The sequence below is a fragment of the Primulina huaijiensis genome, chromosome 4, assembly GCF_012295235.1.
Source record: "Primulina huaijiensis isolate GDHJ02 chromosome 4, ASM1229523v2, whole genome shotgun sequence".
Taxonomy (NCBI): domain Eukaryota; kingdom Viridiplantae; phylum Streptophyta; class Magnoliopsida; order Lamiales; family Gesneriaceae; genus Primulina; species Primulina huaijiensis.
Window position 1 is genome coordinate 2,303,134 of NC_133309.1, and position 15,419 is coordinate 2,318,552.

Here is a 15,419-nt window from a genome sequence, read left to right on the forward strand (position 1 = left end):
TTTATTTAAGTTAAATTTAGGTAAATTATACAAATGCACCATTTATGATATTTTTAGTTATATTAGTTTATATATATATGTGTGTGTGTGTGTGTGTGTGTGTGTGTGTGTGTGTGTGTGTGTGTGTGTGTGTGTGTGTGTGTGTGTGTGTGTGTGTGTGTGTGTGTGTGTGTGTGTGTGTGTGTGTGTGTGTGTGTGTGTGTGTGTGTGTGTGTGTGTGTGTGTGTGTGTGTGTGTGTGTGTGTGTGTGTGTGTGTGTGTGTGTGTGTGTGTGTGTGTGTGTGTGTGTGTGTGTGTGTGTGTGTGTGTGTGTGTGTGTGTGTGTGTGTGTGTGTGTGTGTGTGTGTGTGTGTGTGTGTGTGTGTGTGTGTGTGTGTGTGTGTGTGTGTGTGTGTGTGTGTGTGTGTGTGTGTGTGTGTGTGTGTGTGTGTGTGTGTGTGTGTGTGTGTGTGTGTGTGTGTGTGTGTGTGTGTGTGTGTGTGTGTGTGTGTGTGTGTGTGTGTGTGTGTGTGTGTGTGTGTGTGTGTGTGTGTGTGTGTGTGTGTGTGTGTGTGTGTGTGTGTGTGTGTGTGTGTGTGTGTGTGTATATATATATATATATATATATATATAAAACTTTAATAACTAATACGATATGGTTGACTTTTACAACATTAATTCAAAATATTTTTTTATAAAACTCAATTTTTCTGAAAGTACAATGGTTGTTTGATATAAAATTAAGAGTGGTGAAAACATATAAGAATAATATTGGATTTTTTTATATTAAAAAAGTGCATTAAAAAAGGTCAGAATTTGATATGGCCAACAAATTTTCTCTATATTTTAATAGCATAATAATATTCCATGGCCTTAAATTTGGATTTGGTATATATAATCACATGGCATAAGAATATAAAAATAAGACAAAACTTGTTTAGTAATTAATTCTATTTGTCTCTTCCAACATTCTTTCCTCTTAATTAATTCGTTGCAAAAAGAGGGATTTATTCTAAAGTTTCAAGCCATCATGTCAATGATTTCAGGAGGCTTATGCATATATAGCGCTAGTCGCTTTACTAAAACTTATAATTGGTGTTAATAGTGCAACTTAAATATTTGAAAACGTACATAAACACAAATAGACGGTTTCATCGCTCTCCTAGCAAAGACAATTATTGCATTTCAGCATCTTATAACTCCAAGAAAACATTAGGCCAGATTACAGTTAAAAAATCAACGGTTCCGATTTCAGTTTTTAGCGATTCCCGTTCCGGTTCGGACCGAATTGGACTAAAATATAATATTTCAAATTTAGAGACAAAATGAAAAATAAAGAATATCTGGCAGAGTAAAACTAATTTGTTCAATAATTACACAATAAAATAATATTAACTAACGTTCAAGCACACATAATGTGTGTGCAAGAAAAAATATTTTTTATATATGGCAAGGAATTTAAATAAATTTAAAATACAATTAATCGATTATTTAAAATATAAATTGAAAATAATTACCTATCCTACCTCCTTAAAAATAGGGTGAAATGATTCATTTTAAAAAATGTTACTTTAGAAAAGAAAAAAATGTCCAATAAAGTGACACAATGAGGGTATAATTATAATTTTTGACAGAGTATTCCAGTTTTTGTTCCACGGTTCTTATGATCATGGTCATTAACTCAGTTGGCTGCTTGGGGATCGAAAGTCAGTTCGGACCTTCCGAACTCATTCGTCTAGAAATGCATCATCGCATTCAAAGATGGTTGACAAATAACAGTTCAGAACTTCCGAATCAGAGACATGAGCTTCTGATCTTGACCATCCAAACATGTGGCAACTCGATCATGACACTAGCCACAGAGCCCAAGTTCGGAACTCTCGAACTCCGCGTATAAATAGTTCATTCGAAATTCATTTCATTTGCACAATTTGTATGTTTCCTCTATTGATTCTAGCAGTATTTTTGGCGTTTCTATTCCATTTCTATAAGCCAGTAAAGTGGTGAATTGCTTCCAGAGTAGGCAATGTCTCGAAGGACAGTTAGCGAACGAAAGATGCTAAGATAAATTTGTAATCCATAAGTTTTTGTGATAATAAATAACATCGAGTTGTGTTCAAGGTTCAACTGCTATTTTATTGTATTTACGGTTTTCGAGCTGGTTGTCCTTAACTGAAGCTGGATTGCTTCTTTCTCAAAATTCTAACTGGCCGGGTTCTCATATTCCAAGACATATCCTACCTACAACCCAGACATTTCAGAGATAATCATACACAATGTCCGAGGATAATAGAAGATCAAGAATGTCTCATAATAAGACAAAGATTCACGACAATTTTTCTCTCTCCTAAGAACAACTTTTACAAAACCTTTACTTTCCATATTTGAAATGATGTCAATGTGAATTAATTGTGGCGAACTAGGAAGACAAAGCAGATAGAAGACAAGTTTGATTGTGAATTAAAAAAGAAAATGTTGAATTTTGCAAAAAAAAAAAAATGAATGTTGGAAGAAGTTCAACTATAAAGAGATATTACTCTCATTCATTGAGGGTTACGAATGAATGCACGAAACAAGTCATGAACAAGCTCTCAATCAGTTTCTACTATTGAGAACTCGAGCACACTTATTTTTCAATCTTCAAGTTGCTCACTTGTCACTCACTTAAAGTTCAACCAGATCTTCAGAAATCTTTCAATACTACTCAGACGCTCAATCTGCATTTTTCAATCTACTTTTTAGAGTATTGTTGTAACAATTGAATAATATGATTCATATAGCCAGAGTTTGTAATCTGTATTGAGTTGGTTCTAAGAGTTTCAGTTAGGCCTTGGATTTGTCCTAGACTGGAGTGGGTTGTTACAATTCATTATAAAATCAAAGTCTTCTAGTTATTTCTTTCATAAGTGAAAGAAGGAGAGACGTAGAATGATTCCATCTTTGAACTTTCATATAAATATCTATGTTATTTATTTTATGCATTTTCCTCACCATCTTGATTTGTTTATTTTGAGGTTAAGTGAATATAATCATTCACTAGATCCATTCGGACATTTTCGCACTCTGGAAAAGTACTTTTAAAGTTTCTTGTTGCATCTAGCTTATCGGGAAAAAGGTTTTTAATAGCTAACCAATATTAAGGCTAGCTTGAAGACAACACAAGTTTCCGAGAAATTTTAAAGTTTTTATTCACCTCCTCTAAATACATATTTGATCATAACAAAAGCGTCCCCAAGTGTATAATCCGAAAGTATTTAAGAATAAATTGGGGATAGTAGGAAGAATTATAAAACATGTTGAGATATATGAGAATATTATGTAGAATAATATTTATGGATATGGATAGATAGTAATATCCATTTGGTTATCATGTCTAGCTTCAGGAGAGTAGGCAATAAAGACCGGTTTAGATGTATATAAGTACTTAGACATCCAGATGAGTATACATTAAGGGTGTAAACGAACCAAATTGAGTCGAGTCGAATATTAGTAAAAAATTTAAGATGTGAATTTGACTCAAATTAAGTATATTTGAGTTCGAGTTCGATTCAAAGCTCGAAAATTTTAAATTTTTTGGCTCTTTTTTTACTCTAAATGAGGTTTGAATTCGCATTTGGCTTGAAAAGTTTTAACTCATTCGCGAGCTATTCGAACTATTTCTAAGATATTAAGATTCGAGAATGAAGGTACGAAAGCTCAAAACGACTTAAGGCTGGAAATGTATATATATTTAGTATTTAATAATATTATATTAATAAAATATTAAAGCCCGCGAACGAAACGTGAACTATCAAACAAAATAATTTTATCTCAAGTTCGGCCCGAAAAAAGTTCGAACATGTTCAAGTTTGGTTCGGGTTCGATAAATTCGAATACAATCAAATATTTATTGATCGGTCGGCTTGAAAAGCTCACGGACTAGCTCGATTGATTTGCAGCCTTAGTATACATCCCTATCGTTGCATATTTATTTGTCATATGATGCATGTTTTATTGTTTTGTGTTGAGTTTGTTATCCTTTAAGATAATCCCGGATTCGAAGGGCCGCTCAACCCCTTTTTCTTGGATAGTACGGGTCCTAGGAACCGTCAACTATTCAAAAGGCCATCATGCTACGGTGACACAGGATATTGCAGGTACATATCCTAATTGAGTGTAGGAGTCACTCACTGACTCAACGGACCAGCGTGTTATATACTCAAGAACCTTTGATTGAGCAAGATATTGAGTATTGATCCCCCACACAAGTACATGTTCATGTAATTTGCATATAGATTTGCATACTCTTATTTATGTATAAGGCGATTAGGTAGCTCTTGGGTGGCCTTCCCACATAATGTACCTCCAATCAAATATTGATGAGACTAACTTCTAAACTTTGTATTGTTGACTTCTAGCAAACGTTATGAAATAAGATAGTAAAAGTACCATTATTACAAGAAATACAAGTAAAAGATATAGATGTTAGCAGAGACACGACTTTACTTCCTTATACTGTGGCAGTGTAGAGCCCTTATATTGCATGTATTTCTAGTTGTGATTGTTGCGGGGCAGAGTGCCCTTATATTGCATGTATTTCTAGTTGTGATTGTTGCGGGGCAGAGTCTCATACTGAACGACGGGTAGACATGAAGAGGTGCACCATGTGGGTGCCATTAATGGTTCAGAAACCATTTGACAAAAATCAAAACTAGAAATATATGCAAGATTACCTATCTTTCGCCTACATGTTCAAGAAATCATTTGTCAAAATCACAAGATTTTCTTTGTTGTCACGTTAGGCATATATAATGAAGCTCTTGCCATGTAATTATGTACGTCACACATGATAATAATGGAGATATGTCAAATGTTAGCACATGCAAAACTCACATCAAGGGAATTAATAATATTTTTTTCCCAATATTTCTAAAATGAGAGATATAATTTAATTTAATTTTCTTTCATACAAGTTACAATCATTTCCTTTAAAATATATGAATTAATAAATCAATTAATAATGCAATAGTATACATTCAAATGGAGATCCATGTGGGGTTGAAATGATTGGAGAAAAGAGTATGAGAATTATTAAATATTGGATTAAATTCAGGATTCTCTGAGATAATATTTCAATTTAATTTTTTTTTCTTTCTATTTTTATATTCAACCCTAGGGATCTATCCTCTATAAATGAAGAACAAAATCTTTTTTCTATAACCAACTTTTCGTTTTCCTCCTACATTGATAGGCATTTAGGAAAAAACTTTTAAAAAATAAATTAAAAAAGGAGAAAAATGGCAAAAAGGTCCTTTCTAGGAGTAGTTCTTACTGTCCAGTTGTGTTATTTAACAGTGTATACAAATGCCCTAACAGAAGATTCCGGATGGACTCAAGCTCATGCGACTTTCTATGGTGGCAGCGACGCCTCTGGAACAATGGGTACATTTCTTTCGTTTACGTTTAGGAAAAATTATAATTCATGTTTTGTGATCTTTTTGCGATTTTGATTATCTATATTATCAAATTTTAGTTTTAATATACTGTCTTTGTTTTTTCTCTTCTCAATATTAAATATTTTCGGACATGGAGCTGATGTGACATAATTAATATAGCTCGAACATGTTTCTATGCCCTCAATATTTTGTTTTTTTTTTTGAGCTGGGAGGGTTTTGTTACAAATTTACAACAGAGTAACAAACCTAAGACTTCGTTCCAGACTTGAGATATTAGTGTCAAATAATCTACAACTCATCGATCTTTTTTTTCCTAATATATATTTATATATTATTGCATTTTTCTCTAATATATACTATATGTTGTTGAGTGAGTCTCATGTGAGACCGTCTCACGGATCTTAATCTTTGAGACGGGTCAACCCTACCCATATTCACAATAAAAAGTAATACTCTTAGCATAAAAAGTAATATTTTTTTATGGATGACCCAAATAAGAAATCCGTCTCACAAATACGACCCGTGAGACCTTCTCACACAAGTTTTTGCCTATGTTGTTTTGGATGATAGGGGGTGCCTGTGGATATGGCAACTTATATTCAGATGGCTATGGGACTAACACTGCAGCATTGAGCACTGCACTGTTTAATGACGGTGCATCTTGTGGGCAATGCTACCGAGTCGTTTGCGATATAAAAAACGAGCCTCGGTGGTGCATCAAGGGGGCATCTGTGACCATCACGGCCACTAACTTCTGCCCTCCGAATAACAATCTTCCCAGTGACAACGGGGGTTGGTGCAACCCGCCCCGCCAACACTTCGACATGGCTCAGCCGGCTTTCGAACAAATCGGTATCTCTAAACGTGGCATCGTTCCTATACTCTACCAAAGGTATGTTATTTTCATCTAACTTTGGTTTTCAATTTGTAGGGAAAATATTTATTTTGTCCGCCAATCTGATTTATCCAATTTTGGGTTTTGATCCATTAAGTTTAAAAGTTTGGGTTTGGTACACTAATTTTTAATTTTCGGCTATTTTGGTCCTATTGATGACATGACATTGGACAAATAAGCAATTTTGACATTATACATCAACATTTTTCGATGTCAAATAATATTTTCCCACATTGAGAAAATTAGCATGAAAAAGGGGAAATGTCTCATTTCGATTTAAAAGATAAAATTTTTATGTATGACTTCTAAAAAAACAATGTTATGTTTGATCCCTCTCTAAAATCATATAGGGAAAATATTTTTTGGTTGATTAACTTGTCTAATTTTTAATTTTGGTCCACTAAATTTTCAAATTTTTGTTTTGGTACACGAACTTTTAAATTTAAGCTATTTTGATCCAATTTTTGACATGACATCGGACATATAATAAATTCCCGATCACATGTGAGCATTTTTCAATGTTACATCAGTATTTTTAGGTGTCACATTAATATTTTCCGATGTAACATCAGTGATTGAATCAAAAAAGATGAAAATTAAAAGTTAGTATACAAAACCAAAATTTGAAAATTTAATGGACCAAAACCAAAAATTAGACAAGTTAATGGAACAATAAATTATTTTCCCAAATCATATATATAAAATAGGGTTTTCATCGGAACCTAGAATTTGACTTAAAAAGCCATTTTCAATCCGTTTAATTGAAAGAAACTATTTTCTCAAAATTCTTCCAAAGTTTTTTTTTTTTTTTTTTGTCAAATATATAAAAATATATAGAAGTTAATAGTTTTTGGCACTCATCGGATCATATCGAGAGAAGCGCACACAACTCGATTGAGCTCGAATCAAGCTTCAACCGAGCCATCGATCTCACCATGATCCGCTATATATATTTGGATGCAGGGTCCGATGCATAAAGAGAGGGGGAGTTAGATTCACCATCAATGGAAGAGACTACTTTGAACTTGTGCTACTCACCAATATTGCCAATGCTGGATCCATTAAATCTATGCAAATAATGGGATCAAAATCAAAGACTTGGATGTCTATGTCAAGAAATTGGGGTGCCAATTGGCAATCCAATGCATATCTCAATGGACAAACCCTATCTTTTAGGGTTACAACCACTGATGACTTGGTCAGGACTTTCTCAAACGTCGCCCCCTCGGATTGGACCTTTGGCCAGACATTTTCGACCTCGATCAACTTCTAGGCCCGGTTCGGGCAAGCTTTCGTGTCCAAGATTGTTTTTGGCTTTCATAGCTAACAGGTCCCGGTGTGCTTTGTTGTTTTTTAAATCGAGAAAGCTTCCGGCTAGACCTTCGGTTCCAACCTCAAAATAATAGCATNTCATCATAAAATTTTATTTTTGCACTTGTTTGTAATTGTAAAATCATCATATGTTCAGATCAAACCGATCTATCAAAATTGATATATGTAGCTATATATATACATGTTGTAATTTGGCCACATTGGTAACTAATGAATTATACATAAAATAGGCTTCAATTTAAATAACCTAGCTAGAACTTATTATTTTAATTGAATGAGATAAAAATAAGAAATATTTTCATATTTTAGATAACAATTTCAGTGTTATTCATTTATCTTCGGGGGTTTTTTTTTTTTTATAATTTTTGTTATTTTTCCAACATGGTGTTAATATGGACATTTCGAGACGTAACACTCTTACGTGTAATGTCACGTCAATATTCCCAAAGACTGACATAATCTATGCCCGACGGATATTTTCTAGAAGTGCATTAATTTGCATTCTTTGACATGTTGTTTCAAGGTTGTATCATGTTAATGTGAAAATTAATGAAAGTATACATTCTCATTCCGAATTAATAAAAAAAAATTGCTCAATAAATAAAAAAGGTATTGGGTAATGTATGGATCTGGATCCCCTACAGTGCACCAACCACAGCACCAAGTGTTGTGGATATTTAATGGGCTGTGTTGATTTGGGCTTATTTTAAACTAGTTTTTTAAGTTTGATTTTGTTTTCATCTCGTCTTCTTTTGTCCATTTTCTTCTGCTTCTCTTTTTTTCTCTCTCATTCAATTTTATTATTATTTTTATTTTTACAGGAAATAGTATAACATATAAGGCTCGATTTTCTTGTTCCTTTGAATGTCTAATTCTTTTTCTAATTATTTGGCTTTCGAAGTTTTTATTTGGTTTTGTTTGTTTGTAATTTTATTGTGCTATTAATCTGAAATTATTATTAATTACAATGTTTATATTATTTCATATGAAATTGTCCGTTAATGTTTGTGGAAGAGGAAAAAATGGAGGAAAATGAAGGGAAAATAAAAGAGGAAAAGAGAGAGGAAAAAAGTGGAAAAAATAGAAGAATTTAAAAAAAAATTAAAAGAAAAACAACATTGAAAAAAATTGTCAAACATTGAAAATTGCCATGTAGACACACAGTACCATTTGCTGTTTTACTCAACACTGTAGGGGATCCGGATTCATAATGTATCATGTCAATGTGAAGTAAGTAAAATCATCTCTAGGTTGAATTTTATGTTAATTTTTCATAAAAAGAAAAAAAAAATTATCATAGAATATTTCAAAGTAAAAGTAATATATTATGAAAGTTTGACTCAAAATTTTATGATATTTGTTATTACAGTTACATATTTAAAAAAAGTATTTGTATTTTAAATTGATTGAGATCATCTAATTTTATATATTTTATATCTCCCATCATTTTGTATACTAAGTGAATGAATTTATGCAAAATTTTAGGATAAGTCGCTACAAGAACGACACTCATAATCAAATTGGAATGTCGTCTCCAGAAAACATATTTCAAAAATAAACATTGTTGGATCTGGAAAGAGCAGCCAAAATTCTAGGGTTTATTTTCTGCAGATATATATCGTGCGTCGTAGCGGGGGTTTGATGTTATTATGGTGCGATAATGTTGATATCGATATTCAGTCATATTCTCTGAGACATATTGATTGCATAGTGAAGCAGGATCAAAACCAATTGAGGTTTACTGCGTTTTATGGAAATCCGAAGTTCCATAATCGTGAGGCTTCTCGGCAGTTACTTCGTCGATTAGCAGGCATTCGTGAACTGCAAAATCTTCCGTGGTTGGTTGGGGAAGACTTCAACGAAATTCTTTTTGAGTCGTCGCGAAGGATTAACACAGTCAATGTCTCAGATGTATGCACATGACCAGGATACAGATGCGATTTATCTTTGAGCACAAATGGCTGCTAGAAGATGACTGACTTAGCTTATGAAGTCATCAAGCTAGAGTCTAGTTTATAATGGGTTAATTGTTGCTACCTTCTTGGTTATCATCGATTGTATCTCGTGACTTATTATTATGATTTAATGGGAAGTTTACTCTATAAAAAAACAAATTATGACCTCCAGATTTAAAATCTCTTGCTAATAGGGGAGGTCTCATGTATCATGGACGAGTAAAGACATTGTTCATTCCCATCTAAAACGGTATAGGCTCTCTCTTTGGCCAAGATTCTATCTTCAAAAAGTACTTCATGGGCACCACTCCGCCAAAGCCCTCGGTTAAAATCACTCGATTGTCGGATATGTAAAGCTTCATCCCCTCTAGAAGAAAAAAAAATTGAGAATCAATAAATAAAGCTCAAAAGCTAATTATTGGAAATAATCAGTTGCGACTTGCGAGTCATTAAATTAGTACCTTCCATAGCCTTTCTTACGTCAAGAAATATCAACGTGTTAATATCGCGTCTCATACCTGAAATTTGAGTGGCAAGAAACATTTAACAGGGACAGATAACAGTTTTTCCAAGCAAATAAACATTGAATCCCCCTCATACTTGGATACAGACACATAGAGGTTGATTCATTAACATAGATGGACCTATCTATGTTATATATTATATTCATAGAAGAGAATGTTTTTTCAGAGCAAAAAAAGTATGAAAGTTTTCAACATGCTATTCTAGGATAAAATATAGTACCGCTAATAACTTCTCCATCTGTTGGCAAGCCGCAAGAGAAATGTACATGTAATCTCTTCATGCGTTTGAGGCCCTGCTCTAAAATCGACTCCAAGTTCCTCCTGTAAGTTCCATGCACACAAACTGTGCTTTATCACAAAGGCAGAAGCACTTAGAAAAAGATGAAAGAAGCACGTCTCATTAAAGAAGCGAAAAAAGGGAAACCAAAGTTGAAATGTATTAACCTGGAATTTCCTCAGGGGAAAGTATGAGTTTTAACAAGCTTTCTGTTTCAACAGTCTGTAAGGGTATTAGAGCGAGGAAACAATGAATTAAGAAGGCATGACGCCAATTGCAGAAGAGAAAACAAGATACAATTCTAAACTAGCTTCAATGTACGTGTAGGGATGAAATAAAATTGTGCCTGCATAGAATTTTTTGTTCAACGGTCAGAGAGAAATATGCAACACATCTTAGCATCATGCAAGTTGGACTCAATCGAAAAGCAGCTATTATATGCACTTTCAGCTCAACATAAATCAAATCAAGAGCATTTCGCAACAACTCCAGTTGTCATTATCAGTCCACTACCGAGTGTCAGGCATGTATAAGTGTTTAATCAAATCTAAGAAGGTTTGGATGTAAATTGTATGTTTTTCAGATAACTAAAAATAATGGACCATGTACGAATTGCAATTCCAAAATATTTCTAGCAGAATAGGTCCATCCCTGCGAAGTTGCAAATTGCCCCAAGGAAACTTCATTCCAAAAACTAACAGGAGTTGGAGCAATAAATAGAATTCAGGTCCCTGGATATACTTTAAAATAATAAAGCTCTTCTAGACACATATCAAAATGCAGCCCTGGTTGCAAACTTTGAAGAGATATGTCACCTTTATCGTGTGACCTTGGTTTGCGCGTATTAATAGCTCCCCACTTTCTTCCAGCAGGCTAAATCGTTGCTTGTTGTCCCTCCTGACCACCTGTAAACATGTTGTAAAAAGTAAAATCAATCTTGCAAAAATGGCTGTACATGACACACTGACATACGATATGCCAATGCACTTATATTATCGGATACTGTCACAAGCCAAAAGACAATCTTTGGAAGCCATCTTTATTTAATAAGTGGTGGCCATTTGACAAAAAAGGACTCTTCAAGAAAGTATGTCATTTGTATTACATAATTTTCTTCATTCCAGGAAAGGAAAAACAAGACATGACACGTTGAGATGAAATACTACAGAAAGGTAAAAACTTGCTAAAACATTTCCAATGCAATAGCATCAAAGTGTTGGCATAACTACAGGATAAATGCATATAATCCATTTAATCTCAATTAATGGACATCTTAACTTAGTACACAAACAGAATAAAGACTCAAACCTCTCTAACATCGGCAATATCATGTGATCGTAATAGTATATCGGCAAAAGTTTTCAGATTTAGCTTCAGCAAATCTTGGACTTTGACATATCCATCACTCCTCATATCCAATTTCAATTCGGAAGCCATGTGCCGCAGTATACGTGTTCTGAAATGTTAATAACAAATAGTTAATGATAGCAAATAATAAGCTGTATGATATATCCAACCAATGCACATTCGTGCATAATCTTTGGCTTTAATTTGTGTGCTGTCAGCACCTCAAAATTATTGGCGATTGATCAAGTCAACAAGCTTTGATACCTAATAGACCTAATCAAATCTGGAAAATTAAATGCAAATACTCATCTTCCAAGACATCATTTTTCCGTTGCAAAATATTAGCACATAAAAAGCCAGAGAAAAAAATGAAAATCAATCAATATAACAAGAATTATACCACTTTACGAACATAAACTGGTCATCAAAACCTTCCCACAAACTCTTTTCCGAAATTTCAAAGTTCAATAACACAACATCATGAAAACCAAATTTTAACACTGAATTTCATCAAGCTTGAATTGCCATAGGAAACTGAATTAATCAAAAGTATTACTAAGTCCCTCCTGATTCCTTCCCATAAAAAATCCAGTCTTTCTTTACAACCAATTCCCCTATTCATTTTTATATAGGCCCTCTTTCTTTTCCATAAAAGAAGTCTAGTTTAAAGCATCAATAATACTAAAAGAGAGTCATGAGCTAATCAAGAAACAAAAAGATAAAAGAGTGTAGATAGCTGCGTACAAGAGTCTGCCTAGAGCATCGATTTTATCTTTTCCGGAAGAACCGCTGCCACCTCCGTATCTACCGCCGCGACCCCTCGATCTTTCCTCCGTATCTTTGATCTCCAGTCCTCTTCTTCCTCCACCTCTGCCATGAATGACGGCACAAATTCGATGAGATACTGATAATTAGTGGCCAAAACGAACAGTTTGAGTTGTCAGGGGAAAAAAGAGGAAATATAGAACAAAAATATACCTTGATGCAGTGAAATAGGGGTTTCCCGAGGTGGGATTTTGACGATTCTCCATAAAAGTCAAGAGCCGGAATCTGGAACGCAGCAGAGAAGGAGAGGCAATGAGGAGGATTGGATTTGTAAGAGGGCAGTAGAGCGGAATCCGCATGCCACAGCATGTTAGTGAAGCCCACATCTAGTTTTTGTAAATAATAAAATAATCAATAATCTAATAAATTATATCCAAATCCTCCATAATCACTCAAATATTTTCCAAACGTTTTTTTGCATAATTTTTGTTTGTTCAATTTGAACTATTTTTTAGCATTTCTGGAACGTCAATTATGCTAAATGAAATCATGTATCATAATGCACATATTAATTATCGAAGATGAACGTGACCGTATTATACCTATTCAAGATAGGAGAGACACCAACTCCGGACGTAGAAATGGTTGTTGATGAGCATATCAAATTTCAAGAACTTCTTAGTCGATATAAAATAATTAAAAAACAAAGATTCTCAATTCACACTATGAAATGTATTAATTGATTTATATTTATATTTATCAATTTTAATAATTTTTGTATATTAATTCATATTATATGTAATTTAATTTATATATAATTACATTATAAACTTAAATATTATTATTTACTTTTATTAGATATAATATTGGTTATATAATATAAACATTACTCATAATTATATTGTTGAATCTGTAAAAAGATACTAAATAAAGTATAAGAATTAATATATGTAAAATAAAAAGAATATTTAAGTAAATGTATTGGTCATCGATGTTGTATTTTGTGCAGAAATTAACTATTTTAATATAAAATTTGAAACAAAATAGATTTTGTGATTGAGATGGTCTTATTGGTTCAAACCCAAAAAAAAAAAAGATTTGGTCACTTAATTTTTTTAAATGCAAATATTAGTTTTATATATTTCTCTAAATGCGATTTTGATCAGGTTGATTTTAAAATTAAGGTTTGATTAGAATTAGAATTAGGATTGATTTAAAATTAAAAATTAAAATATATATAAAAATTGATTAAAAAATTTAAAAAAATTATTAAATAATATCATTTATTAAATGGGTGAATTCGTTTAACCGATTTCAAAATTTTGAAGATCGTAATCGAACCGAATTAACCGATATAACCGAATTTTTTTAATTGAAAAATCGAATTTCCGAAATAACCGAACGAATTTCCGAATTGGCTCGGTTCGGTCGGTTAATTCGGTTTAACTGAAATCTTGCTCACCCCTACATGCAATCTAGCATTTTAATTAAAATATGTGTTTAATGATTTTTATGCACGTAATGCATGATTATTGCACGGTAGAGTTTATTTCATGATTATTTTAAAGTTTCATGCATTAGGTTTTTAAGTTGCATTTCACGCTCGAAAGAGAAACGAAGACCGGAGATAATCAGGAAAAATATTTTTTTTGAATGATTAATTTTAATTAATTAATCTGAAGTGTTTTTAAGGGAGTTTTTTGAAAATTGGTCTTTGGTAAGTATTTTTACTCGTCACGTCATATTTTTAATCGGTACACAAATTTTATCGAATCAAGGGACTTTTTGAGGGCTCGGACAATATTTTCTAAAACGTACCTAAATGAAATATTTTTTGAGAGTGTTATTGGGCTTGTTGGGTTTTTTTAATGTTTAATGAGCTCAAAACCTTTTAATCCTTTTATAGTATTATCAAGGCTTATATTAATTAACCTAAACCTAGATTTATTAACCCTAAACACCCCTTAACCTTCAGCAGCCGCCCACCCCATTCCATCAGCCATTCTCACGATTTTCAGCAGCCAATAGCAGCAAGCTTCGGCCCTTAGATTTTTCAAGAAGAAAATTTCTTCCCCGCCTCTCCGGTTCACGTCTCGCACGTAGTTTTTCAAGCTTTTGATCATTTAAATGCTAAGTCACACATGTATCTTTTTTTTTCTCTTCATTCACGCCAATATTATTACTGAAATATATGTAAATGCATGAGTATTTATTCAGCTAACTCGTGGTTTCGTTTTTATGCAAAACTTTGACATGAAAGTGCATCCTTTTTGTTTAAATCTCACGTTTTCTTGTGTATGTGCAAGGGGCTGCCGATTTTGTGTTTCTAAGGGCCGTACACGGTGGTAAGATGGTGTCAATATGCTGGAGTCAAGGTTTAGTTTGATCCATTCAATCTATGCAAATAATGGGATCAAAATCAAAGACTTGGATGTATGTCAAGAAATAGGGGGCTAATTGGCAATCCGATGCCTCTCAATTGACAAACCCTATCTTTTAGGGTTAGAACCACTGATGGCATAGTCAAGTCTTTCTCAAATGTCGCCCCGTCGAACTGGTCGACCAACTTTTAATCTCGGATCCGAAGCTTTCGGGGTTCAAGGTAGTTTTGTTGTTTAATTTCTAAATAGATCGTGACATGCTTTGCTATTTTTTTGATCGAAAAAGCTGTTCGCTAGACCTTTGGAATCGAAACTAAAAATTATAGCAAAAACAATGAGATGTGTTATTTATATTACTCCTCTTTTTCATTGTTTTGATTCATTGTTGTTTCATCATATGAATATACATATACACTAAGGTGTAACAAGAAGCATGTGTAGTGTTTTAATATTGAAAATACTATATTTTTGATCATGTATGTTTGTCTTTTTGCAATCTTGGTCTTCTACGTTGTCAAATTCCCGTCTT

General features: G+C 33.2%; 2 protein-coding genes across 2 annotated transcripts; one reads left to right on the forward strand and one right to left on the reverse strand.

Annotated features, from left to right (window-relative positions):
• The first annotated feature begins 5,171 nt into the window (after positions 1 to 5,171).
• LOC140975191 (expansin-A23-like) lies at positions 5,172 to 7,582 on the forward strand. Its single transcript, XM_073438765.1, has 3 exons — positions 5,172 to 5,400; positions 5,985 to 6,306; positions 7,273 to 7,582. The coding sequence occupies exons 1-3, from the start codon at positions 5,256 to 5,258 to the stop codon at positions 7,580 to 7,582; spliced, it is 777 nt and encodes a 258-aa protein (XP_073294866.1). The 5' UTR covers positions 5,172 to 5,255.
• A 2,223-nt stretch (positions 7,583 to 9,805) lies between these two features.
• LOC140975193 (uncharacterized) lies at positions 9,806 to 12,899 on the reverse strand. Its single transcript, XM_073438768.1, has 8 exons — positions 12,723 to 12,899; positions 12,489 to 12,614; positions 11,706 to 11,853; positions 11,213 to 11,302; positions 10,565 to 10,619; positions 10,341 to 10,463; positions 10,058 to 10,114; positions 9,806 to 9,963 (listed from the first exon to the last, which is right to left on the reverse strand). Exons 1-8 carry the CDS (start codon positions 12,893 to 12,895, stop codon positions 9,839 to 9,841), a joined length of 897 nt encoding a protein of 298 aa, XP_073294869.1. The 5' UTR covers positions 12,896 to 12,899; the 3' UTR covers positions 9,806 to 9,838.
• Positions 12,900 to 15,419: the final 2,520 nt, after the last annotated feature.

Bases quoted from the DNA above. Each gene is read 5' to 3' on its own strand.
- LOC140975191 (XM_073438765.1), top strand. From the start codon at position 5,256: ATGGCAAAAAGGTCCTTTCTAGGAGTAGTTCTTACTGTCCAGTTGTGT. The intron at 5,401-5,984 runs GTACATTTCTTT...TTTGGATGATAG, and splicing joins CGACGCCTCTGGAACAATGG to GGGGTGCCTGTGGATATGGC. The intron at 6,307-7,272 runs GTATGTTATTTT...ATTTGGATGCAG, and splicing joins GTTCCTATACTCTACCAAAG to GGTCCGATGCATAAAGAGAG.
- LOC140975193 (XM_073438768.1), bottom strand. From the start codon at position 12,895: ATGTGGGCTTCACTAACATGCTGTGGCATGCGGATTCCGCTCTACTGC. The intron at 12,615-12,722 runs GTATATTTTTGT...CATTCATGGCAG, and splicing joins CCCTATTTCACTGCATCAAG to AGGTGGAGGAAGAAGAGGAC. The intron at 10,464-10,564 runs GTTAATACATTT...GATAAAGCACAG, and splicing joins TTCCCCTGAGGAAATTCCAG to TTTGTGTGCATGGAACTTAC.